Source organism: Lonchura striata, chromosome 1 (assembly GCF_046129695.1).
Source record: "Lonchura striata isolate bLonStr1 chromosome 1, bLonStr1.mat, whole genome shotgun sequence".
In the NCBI taxonomy this organism is placed as follows: domain Eukaryota; kingdom Metazoa; phylum Chordata; class Aves; order Passeriformes; family Estrildidae; genus Lonchura; species Lonchura striata.
In genome coordinates this window covers 110058413-110069933 of record NC_134603.1, presented here as the reverse complement: position 1 = coordinate 110069933, position 11521 = coordinate 110058413, and the positions used below count along the sequence as shown (strand labels likewise).

At 47.5% G+C, this 11521-nt stretch overlaps 1 protein-coding gene across 1 annotated transcript in view; it reads left to right on the top strand.

Moving 5' to 3' along the window:
• The first annotated feature begins 1117 nt into the window (after positions 1-1117).
• Positions 1118-11521, top strand: part of EEPD1 (endonuclease/exonuclease/phosphatase family domain containing 1) — a 63965-nt gene continuing 53561 nt past the window's right edge. Inside the window, exon 1 of the mRNA XM_021553314.2 lies at positions 1118-2050. Coding sequence (XP_021408989.1) covers positions 1197-2050 — 854 coding nt within the window. The 5' untranslated portion in view covers positions 1118-1196. The remainder of the gene's footprint in view (positions 2051-11521) is intronic.

Genomic DNA, 11521 nt, shown 5'->3' with positions numbered 1-11521 from the left:
TTCTCTCAATTCCCCCTTCCTTTCAATTGCACCCACCGATTATATTTCGATTCATTGACATTGCAGTCACTTCTGTGTGGGCACAGTCAAGCTAGTTTCAAATGAGCTAATTTGGCTACAGATAACATTGCAGACAGTGCAGCATGGGACTGGATGCAGTAGAAACTGGGTAAATATTTCAGTGGCTTCACCAAAATGGGCTGTGGTGGGCTGCTCTGGCTCTCAGCACTCGAACAAACTATGCTAAAGACAGCTAAGTCACACGGGCAATACACAGCCACGATTTCAGTGCAGAATGAGGTTACTGTCAGGGAATGGGTAGGCTTGTTGCAGACCACCACCCCGGCTGAGACAGACCGAATGTGTCCAAAAGCAACAATCTGTTGGGAGTTTCAGTTTGTTCAGCACTCTAATAATAATAATAATAATAATAATAATAATAATAATAATAAAAGGAAAAAATGCAGACTTTATCCCGATGTATAACTGGAGGAGCACAAAACAAATGGAGATGACTGATGAGGCTTTCATGAGGTCTGAAAACACACCTATGCCCCACCACTGCAGAGAGACGAGCCCAGGGAACTCCTAGGACAGTAAAGCTGCAGGGAGCGTATAAACACCTAAGACCTCAGCGTCCTTTCACTTGGGGACGGAAAACGCCCGCCCTCAGCGGCCCGGCGACACCACGGGGGACGTTCCCAGTCGCCCTGGTCAGCCTCCCTCCTCCTCCGCGCCCCAGGCCAGCCGCGGGGCGCCGCTCCCCGCCCGCCCGGCCCGGCCGGTCCCGCTGCCCGGGCGGGGGCGGCGCGGGTGACGCCCGGGGGGCGGCGGCGGCGGCGGCGGCCCCGCCTCGCCCGGCCGAGGGGCGGGGGCTCCCGCGGAGCTACTACTGCCGCCGGCTGCGAGCGCCGGGGCCGGAGCGGGCAGCGGCTGCAGAGGCTTCTCCGGCGCCGGGCAGCGGCGGTGCCCGAGGAGGGAGGAGGAGGAGGAAGAAAGGCGCGGGGTCCCTCGGCGGGGCGCAGGGCTCCGCTGACCGGGCGTGTGTGGCGGCGCGGGGTCTGTCCGCAGCTGCCCCGCCGCCGCCCGGTCCGCCGCCGGCTTCCCGCCCAGGTCCATGAGTCGCGGGCGGGCAGCCCCGGCAGCGCCCCGCGCCCGCTCCCCCGGCTCCGGCAGCGGCCCGTGGCGGCGGTGAGATGGGGGGCAGCCTGGGCTGCCACCGCTCCATCCCCCGCGACCCGGCCGACCTGTGCCACAGCCGCAAGTTCAGCGCGGCGTGCAACTTCAGCAACATCCTCGTCAACCAGGAGAGGCTCAACATCAACACGGCCACGGAGGAGGAGCTGATGACCCTGCCCGGGGTCACCCGAGTGGTGGCCCAGAACATCGTGGAGTACCGCGAGTACATCGGCGGCTTCAAGAAAGTGGAGGACCTGGCGCTGGTGAGCGGGGTGGGGGCGGCCAAGCTGGAGCAGGTGAAGTTCGAGATCTGCGTGAGCAGCAAGGGCAGCTCGGCGCAGCACTCGCCCAGCTCCGTGCGCAAGGACCCGGCCTCCGAGCACCACCTGTCCGCCACCAAGATCAACATCAATACGGCCACCCCGGCACAGCTCATGAGCATCCGTGGCATCACCGAGAAGATCGCCAACAGCATTGTGGACTACCGTAAAGAGCATGGGCCTTTTAAAAGTATTGAGGACCTGGTGAGGATGGACTGCATCAATTCCTCCTTTCTGGACAAAATAAGGCACCAGATTTTTGCAGAGCGCTCCAGACCCCCTTCAACAAATACCAACGGTGGCCTCAACTTCATGGCCAAGCCGCACCCCAGCCCCACCTCTCTTAGCCTCCAGAGCGAGGACTTGGACTTTCCTCCCGGGGGTCCAACCCAGATCATATCCACTCGCCCCTCTGTGGAGATGTTTGGGGGGGTGAGAGATGGCAGACCTGTCTTCAGGGTGGCTACGTGGAATCTGCAAAGCTGCTCCATCGAGAAGGCCAACAACCCGGGCGTGCGGGAGGTCGTGTGCATGACACTGCTGGAGAACAGGTAAGAGGCAGCACCTGACCTGCAGGCCCAGCTCCACGCAGGATTGTAGGCTCATGCCTTTGAGGTTTGGGCACTGTAGAGCCTTGTTGTGATCCTAGTGGGACTCGCTCTTTCTCGGGATTACTAAATGTTCCCACTTCTTGCAAGAAGCTCTGTTTGAGACATAGCACTGGGATTGTAGTGGCTGTCCCTGGATAAAGCTGCTGTAACCCTTGATAGGCAGCAGAGCTCCTGAGGAGCAGGGGAGACTGGGCTGGTACAGTCACCTTAGGCCTGTTAATGGTTGGTCAAGGATTGTTTCTCCATTAAGAGCCTTTTGAACATGTCATGGAGAGCTGCCTTTCCTGCCAGAAGCTGGAGGGCAGTAGCAGGAGAAGGACTGTGTAACAGGTGTGGAATGCCACAGCTCGTCCCGCAAGGGTGACACGGCTTGTTAATGAGTGCTCATGGGGCATCTTCTGAGCTGGAGGGACTGCTCATCCTTGAGCGTATGAGACATGCAGCACCTGCCTGCCTGCTGTGCTGTCCTTGTGCCAGCCTTTGTGCCCTGACTGCGCCAAGCACTTGGTGGTGTCGCAAACAGGATGGTACTTCAGGTGTTAATGAAAAGCTGAGAGTTTGGGTTTTGTTTTTTGTGTGTAATTGGGCAAGAGTGCTGGGGATGTCTGTTGTACTAAACTTTCTGCTGGACACAGAAATGTAGATTGCAATAAGCATTTTGAAATAACTCTAGCCCTTGCCTTTTCATGTCAAATCCATCCCAGCTGATCTAGCATTTAGTTTACAACAGAGGTAAAGTTACTTTTCTCTCTGGCTGCAACTCATGCTTCCAGCAGGAAATGAATAAGGGCAGGGGACTCTTGGGCTTTTCTGAAAGGGATGGGAAGTGCTCATGAACTGTTATCTCTGTCCTTTTCCAGTAATATGCTGAATAACAGCTCTTGTCAGTGTGGTTGCAGAGGTCAGGCATGCGAGCAGGATGGTGACAGTGATGTGCAACCCTGAAGTCCTGTGCTGCAGTACAGTATTTGTGGCTGCTGTGCACTGCTTGGGAGCCTGCTGCTCCCACATAGGAAACATCTGAACATCTGTCATCTCACAGCCACCACTGTTTGGTACCCAAAATGAAGATGATAGACCAGCAGGGTTATTGAGATGTTACACTGATAGCTTCAGTCTAACATCTGTCAGTATTCTGCTTCACTAGTTCAGTTCAGGTATTCCTGTGCTTCCCCCTTTGTCTCCACTCACTCAGTCTCTCTTGGTCTTTTTTTTTTTTTTTTGGTAAGCAGCTGGAGTGGAGCTGCTGGGGAGAGAAACTATTATGTCTAGTCTCAGAATAATTCTAATAATCCAATTTTGGAAGAAAAGTGACTTCAGTGATTTATTTATATTTTTATATATGTATATAAGGGATTTTTTTAAGGACCTTATCCAGTAAAGTGTTGTCATTTTTGCAATTTCAGCATTTTGGGGGAAAAAGCTCCAAACAAGATGGCCCACCTATAACAAAAACCAGGAAGATGTAGTGGCTTATAAAATAAAGCTGCCTTAGTCCAAGCTAGCCACTGTGTATGCAGAGTTTGCCCCTAGAAATTTGTTTCATTTTTGCCCTTAGACTGCATGGTGCTTAATTTCTGTGCAGCTTAACCAACAGGCTGTTGTGCTGGGTGCTGTAAAATGTCTCTTGGATACTTTGAAGTTTCAAAGGAGCCTGGTAGAACTACTTGTTTTTGTTCTGTTTTATTGCACATATCTGTACCATCAATCACACAGGGTGAGTACGATGCAATTGTTTTCTGTACTTGATCCAATTTGTGATAATGTGAGAAGCTGGAAAGAATGTGCATCCACAGACAAGCCTGCAAAACTTACCTGGGAAAATAGATATGGGAACAGAAAAAAGCAACACTATGCAGGAAAAAAAAAAATAAATGCTGGGAAAAGCCATACTCAGCTACTCAGGCAGGAATTTCCTCTTGCTTGTATGAGCATTGCTGGGGTCAGTGGAGCTTTGCAGCTGTAAAACAGCCTCATCTGAGGCCAGAAACTGCCTTCATTCTGCTTCTGAGCTCTGTGGTGTCGCCCCCAGCTCAGGTTGTGTACGCTGGGAATCGACAGAATGCCTTGCAAACTAATCTTTGCCCAGGGAAATCGACTTCAGTAGACAGCTGGAGAAATTCACCTCTTGCTCTCCAAGCAAGAATATATCACTGCACAGGGCTCACCAGCACTTCAGCCTCACAAAATCATGGATGTGTTTTCAAGGTGCTCTGTGGGTGTCCCCCATGTGTTGCTCAGGTTTCCAGCTATGACCCAAGCTGGGGGTGGATCTGAAGGCTCTTTGGCCTGACTGTAGGTGCTCTCGTGAGCAGTGCTAATGGGCATCTGCTTGCTGCTGCCCTGATGTGCAGGAGTAAGTGTGCTCCTTCATGCTGGCTCCTTATAGTCAGGGCTGGTCTCGGGTAGTCCAGGATGCTCTCAGAAGCTGGAGTACTTCCTGTTGCAATATATAAAGCTGGAGGAGCTGCCTCACCTGGTTTCTTAAGCCCAGAAATAAAGCACAGCAAGTCAAGAAGATTAGTAAAACTGTGTCAAGAGAAGCAAAGAATCTTAATTTTACATACTGGGGACTTTTATGCCAGTTAAAAGGCTTGCTTTGGGGTTTGCTTTTTAAAATTGTTTTGGCTGGTTGGTGTTTTTTGTGGTTAATGACCTGGTCACAGCAAGTAGCTTTAAAACCCCTTAGGGTTGTTCTTTCAGGTGTTAACAACAGGGAAAAGTACTGCTTCTTTCCAGATGAGGCTAGAAGGTTACTCTCCTCCTGTCTTCCAGCCCTTTGCATTGAGGGAACAATTGTGCAGGAAGGAAAGAGGGCTGGACTTTCATTCAAACCAAACAAAAAGCAAGAAAATGCCACATTGTAACCTGCTGAAGGGAGGAGAGAAAAAAAAGAAACTAATTCAAAGTCTCATGCTTGTTCCCAGAAGTGCTAAATTTCTGAAGAGCAGTGAAGGGAATGTACACTAAATCAGTAAGCATGACTACTACTGCTAAGCTATTTTGAAATTCATTGCTGTAGTGCAAAAATAATGAAATACAGCAAGGTCCTCACCCTCTTTTCTCATATTACAAGGATCTATGTTTATCACAGTGTTTGAAGTGAAGGAGCGAGGTGTTTTCATTCAGAGGACTAGAGGGTAATTTTAGAAGAGCTTAACATGATGAACGAGGAGGCGAGCATGACACATAATTGGATTGAAGTATCAAGTCTGGGGTGAGTTTGCCCAAACCTGCAGTGTTTCTTGCAGGTGTTGCTCAGAAAATCTGGGATTTATTGACAAAGAGTCAAAGTTAGCCTGTCTCTGGGGATGCAAGTTGTCCCATCTGTCTGACCTCCATGTCCTCCCCATTCTCAGGAGGAATGAGGGAACCAACTGCTTCTTCTCACCAAAAAAATAAAGAAAAATGTAGGGTAAGAGCAGGATGAGTAAAAGGGCAAGGTCAGGTCAAAGGCAGCACATGTTTTTGTGGAGAATAAGTAGCCCCATGTTTCAACCCCAGAGGGAGAATATTTCCTCTGGACAAGGATAGTGGAAGCACCCTAGAACTGTCCCATACCCCAGGTCTATAGGGAAGGGTACTTGTGCCACTCCTTATCCACACCTGCCTCAGGCCTGTCCCTCCTTGCCACAAACTGAGCTCAAGGCTCCTGTGACACCCTGTGACCAGTTTCTCTGGCTGTTGGGGTGCCAGCTGGATGATGCCATGAAGAAGTGTGGGGTAGGCATGAGCAACACTGACAGACAGGGCACCTTAAAGGTGCAAACTCCAGTTTGACTGTGTGTTTCAAAGTCTGCAAGTAGCCAAGGGCAGTGGTCAGTTGTGCACCTTCCCCACCATGGTTTCCAGTGGAGGTTTTCTAACCAGTTTTCATGATGCTTTATAATACTGAGCAGCAACTTTGTGAATACCTCTTAACTTTTTTTTTTTCCCTTGGAAGTTGGCTGAATGAAAATTCATAGAGGGTTTGAAGGCCAGAACTTGTAATTTATCTAAAGGAGGGGGACCATGTGCCAAGATGATGATGGGTCCAAAGGTTCATAGAGCCTAGCTCTGCTTCCTTTCAGATGTCAAGCAGTTCAAACTGTTGGGCAGCTTCTTGTTGTGGTTACATCTTCTACATACGAAAAGTGTAAGTAATAAAGCCTTAACACTTGTTGCAAAATCTGAAGAACCACAGGAGAGCTCAGGTTGAAGTGACCTCAGAATATCATCTGACCCAGCCTTTCCTGGGAAGGGGAGCCTGGATGAAATTATCTATCACTGTGTCCAACCACACAAGCTAGAGATTTGCAAACCTTTGTTCCAGTGTTTGACTCTTTTCAGTATAAAAAAAGTTATAACTTGCACAAACACAAATAGCAGTATAAGGTTGGTACTTAGCACTACTGGTGTTTTTTTTCTTGGCATGGACAGCAAGCCTTCAGAACATGTCAGTCCTTTTTCCTTCACAAAGTTTGTAACTGGTTCGCTGTTTTCAGTTTGGTTAGACAGAAGCATAGAGGTCTCTCAAAGGCAAGAAATTAATCTCAATTTCTGTGTCTGGGACTTAAATCAATGTTCCAGCTGGGGAAACAGTAGGTAAACCTCAACCCAAAATTGCTTCCTGGGAGGCAGTGGGTGTACAGACAAACCCTGGGTAATCCTTGCTGTACCACCATGCTTGAAAGTTCCTCTTCTTAGCCTTACCTACCCCAGGAGACCTTAAGCACATCCTCTTGTCACCTAATAAAAAGAGAACTGTCTGAGCCAAGATCTGAAGCAGTCTCTTCCCCTTAAGACATGAGCAAAACTTAATCTTGCCCTCTGCACTCGGTGCTGGAGGCAGGAGAGCCTCTCTTCCCATTGTTCCCCTACACTAAATAACAGGGTGGGGCTTTTACTTTCCTCTCCAGTTTCTTAGTCTGGGCTGAGAAGTGGAGTTTGACAAGGGGCAGCTCTTTGCTACTGGGCCATGTTAATTTGCTTGGGAAGGGGTATGGTGTGGTACCTTGCCTCCAGGATTGTATTGGGTTTCCTGTCAAGATGATGGAAAAACATTGCAGCCCCACGGAACAGACATCATAGTATTTTATCATGGTAGTAGTGATGGGTGTACTTGCACACTTCAGAGGCTGATCACCAGCTTGTATTTGTTGTTTCTACGCTTTTGCTGAAGCTCTCAGTGGTCGGTCAAAGCCCTGAGGTGCATCTATTTTATATCTTTTTCTTTGTAGAGCTACTTGGTTTTCCCTCCATTGGGTTAGGCTGGAGCCTTGCCAAGAATAATTCCCCTGCAAGAAAAGATCAGGAAGGAGGGCCTGGCTTGAGTAACCTGACCATGCTAATAAGTCTTAAACAGCAAAAGAACAAATACACCCTCTTCTCCTTATGTAATAGAGAGGAAATCCTGCCTCCTGCAACTTCAGAGAAAATTAAAAAAAAAAGGAATTGCTAGATGATATTGTTTATGTGCACTTCACAAAGGACTTTAATGAGCAGTAGAAAAAATGATGCATATAAAGCCACCATTAATTTGCACTTTATAATACCTCAGAGGACAAGAGAATGGGGTGATGGAAGAGCTGTTGTTTTTGGGGTCAGCTTTTTTGTTGTTGTTGTTTTTTTTTTTTTCTTGCCTCTGCCTGCATGAGACAAACTATATTTTACCTACTGGAGACTAGTGGGAGCCTTGAACTGCCTTCTGCATACCATCTGGCATAGGAAACCAGCAGGTCAGACCCTGAGATTTGTATTTTCCAGTAAAATGAAATTCAACTGATTTATTCCTGTTCAGGATTTGGCCCATTCCTTTGCATGTGTAAAATCACAGGAAGGCTGCCAAGCTTAATGCTAAAGAGCACTGCCCTCTCCCTGGGGGTTAGGGCTCCTCTAAGGTGCTGCTCCTGTCTTGGACAGGGATTCCAGCCCCTTTCATGACTGCTGCTGGGGGAACAGGTGATATCAGTTTCAAATTGATCAAATAATGTTAATTGAATTCCACTTCCCAGCTTCTGCTTCATGGGGATGCAGTACTGAGCCCCTCTACAAGGTACCTGCTTCTCCTGCAGGAGGTGAGTTGCTTATTTAAGATACTTTGCAGCTCCTGGGTCTTTGCAGGAGAGATCAAAAGCAGTGTGTGGACTTGCAGCAAGACCATGAAGGGCATATGCAATCCCCGTGTCCAGGTATTTGGAGAAGGCATCTGGAGCCATGTACTCTGCAGGAGATCGCAGAGGTGAATGCACTGAGCTAGCTGTTTGATCCTGCTTGGTCTCTGTTATTACAGCGCCCACAGCTTTCCTTCTTCAGGCATGACACAGGAATGTAGGACAGGCCCTTGAAATTACCTCTGAGTAGGCTTTCCAGGGATTTTCTGTTTTAAATGGAGATCTGGGCATTATTTTAACTTTGCACAACTGCAGTGTCAGCGTATTTCCTGAACATTCAAGAGCTGTATCCAACTAGTCATTTTTATCTGCTTTAAAGTTGAGAATGTGGCTGGAAAAATAATATAGTTAAAGGTTGGTTTATCCATATAAAATAAACATTATTTTTCTCCTTTTTAAAATTATAACCATGCCCTGCCACTGTTACTTGTGCCATAAAGCTTGACTAAAATAAAACAGATTAGTGGGAAAAGAGTCGGTTAATGTATTATTTTTTTCTCCCAACATGTCTAATTGATACATCTGGCAGCACTTAATGGCCACATAGTTTTAATCCATGCCTGCTTGACTATTTTACACATGTTGTTTTGTGTCACTGGATTCATGTTGCTCGTTGCAGGTATTTGGTAAACCAGAGCTCCCAGCTTATTCCTGCAGATCCTGCAAAGTTTGCTTTATTCCACGTGGCGAAGACTAAATGGGTTGGCAGATTCATGGTAATAAATTGGTGAATTATTAAGTGATGTTGTACTGCCTGTTCCCAAATCACAAGCAGAGGCCACAAGACTATAACCTCATTCTGCTTGACTTCTCAGAAATCTTGTGCCACATGACTGTAGGAGACAGACTGGGTACCTACACACAGGGCTTCATCCTCTAAACAGAAATATTGAATGCTTTGTGTTTTTTTTCTGTGGTTCGGGAAGTTGCAGTACAGCTGCAGGAAGGGTGGTTTTCTAACTTTGTCTTTGAAAAGAGCAATAGGACCATTTCCATTTCTTACTGGGAAAGGACCAAGGGACTGCTAAGTTCCTGACAAGGTGCAAGCAGAAATTTGTTCAGTTGCTGTTAACTAGAGGAAAACACTGTCTCTGCAACCAAGTGCTGGTCTAGCTCACTGTGAACACAGGTCTCCAACAGTGTTAAACAGGGACATTTAGGACAGGTTTTTTTTTCAAATGTAGCTGTATCCTTCTTGATGGAATTGAGCTTCAGTGTGTTTCCTACAGCTTCATTGTTAGGAGGACTCTGCTTCTTTAGTCTTTAATTACTGTTTCTTTGGGAACATTTCAAGAGTTGGCTGGATGAGCAGAGAAGAGGTGATAGGTCATGGATTACTGTGTGCATGTAACTTTAAGTCACATTGTTCTTCACAGTAATGCAAGTGTAAGCTGACAGATGGAAGCACAGTGTCCTTACTAAAATAATTACAATATGCTGCAGTAATTTCTTAACATTATTATATGGTGTGGTGATGGAGACAAGAACCATGGCACATTAATAATAACAGTGCTTAAAAATAGGAACACAATAGCTTCTTCACTTCCAGATTTTTTTTCATTATTGTTTTGCGGAGGTACTGTGCTTCATTTGAGTAATAGCTGGTGATCCCCACTGATTTATCAGAGAGAAAAAGTGCATGATGGCTTTGCTAAGGGGAGGGGAAGACCTAGCATAGATCTTCTTTCTCATGTTTGTCCTCTCCCTGATCTCAGGCCACGGTGCTCCACAGTGGATTCCAAAATGCCTTGTAAGGTGCCAAGGGCAGGGTGGGCATCATATCAGTGGTAGATAAATAAGGAGGGGATATGTAGCTTTAGTAAAATATTTTCTGTCCAAAAAAAAAAAAATTTCTGTCAATGGACAGTTTCATTTCACCCCTGGCATATACAGCATATCCATGTCCTGGTCAGACCATGTGGCATTTTCAAATGGCATGAGCATTTTAAACCACTCGGTCACCATTGGGGAGGCTCAGTGCTGCTGACCTCCTTTCCCTCCCTGCTGTGGGGGGTTTGTGCAGGAAGGAACCTGGTGTCAGCACCAAGCTGTTATTTTCAGTGCCTGTGGTAAAATTATTAGAGGCCAGTGACTAAGAGAAATAAGTTTACCCTGCATGTGCCCCATGTGCTTGCATGTTCCAGAAGTTCAACTGTGTATAAAAATATAATTTAAAAAACAATTAAATCCTATGGAAAAATGCATCTGGGGTTATATTGTTGTGTGTGCTAGGGATGGCTGAGAACACTGTGGATACAGATGTGCACTGTGAGTGCAGTGGAATTAATGCAGCCTGCTTGTGCAGAATGGATTGGAATCAGTCTGACTGAGGCTGTCTGGAAGGGAGCCTTATGGCTATGCAGGCTGTCTGTCTGTCTGTTCTGTCCCTATGTCTGTCACGGAGTTTCGGGGAGAATGCAGTAATGCTCTTTGTGGTGAATATCCCAATGGGCAAGGCTATACTTGGGAGCAGCTCTCACCGTAGGCTTACAGATATGGATAAAGAAGAGGAACCAGAAAATTTCCTTTTCCTTCTGTGTGGCTATTTTTCTCCCTGTTTTTATAGGTGTTTCAGGTAACGTGCTCAATCTCCTGTGCAGATTTAGCTACAGCAGCTGTCCAAGTCATTCACAGCTGAACGGGTTTTTAATGGGTTACTGAACAGCTAATTGATCAGCTCTGCTCTGGCTGTGCGAGGCAGTGCCTGCCTTCCTGCCCTAAATCCCCCGAGCTTGCTGCACGCCAGTCCCGCAGAGCCGCCGTTCCCTCTGCTTCACGAGGCGGGCGGAATAAAGAAGCTGCTGCTTTTGCCTTCAGACTTATCCTTCCACTCCTTGGTATTTATAGCTCCGTTGTTCCCCTCCGCTTCCGCGTCGCTGTGTCGGGCGCAGCCCTGCGGGCGCGGAGGCGCTCACTGCCCAGGGCTTGCTCCGGGCTCGCTGGCGGTAATTGCCGGTCAGTGCCCACGCTCTCTAGCCCAGGCTTGGCTGCAGTAAAGGTCAGCCACCTTCCCACCAAACAGGAAGCAGTGTGCTGGTGGACACACGCTGGATGTTAACTTAGAAACCTTCTGTTTGGTTTCTTTATTTATTCTATTTAAACAAATAAGACCAATCCGTCTCAATGTCACTGAATTGCAGGGTGTTGTGTCAAAAGCAAGGTCTTAATTAGGTGTTGAAAAATGAACTGTCAGGTAAGTTTTCCTTTCATACATGCAAGGCAAGTTCTTCGGGTTTGCTGTCAAACCTATTGCCTGTAG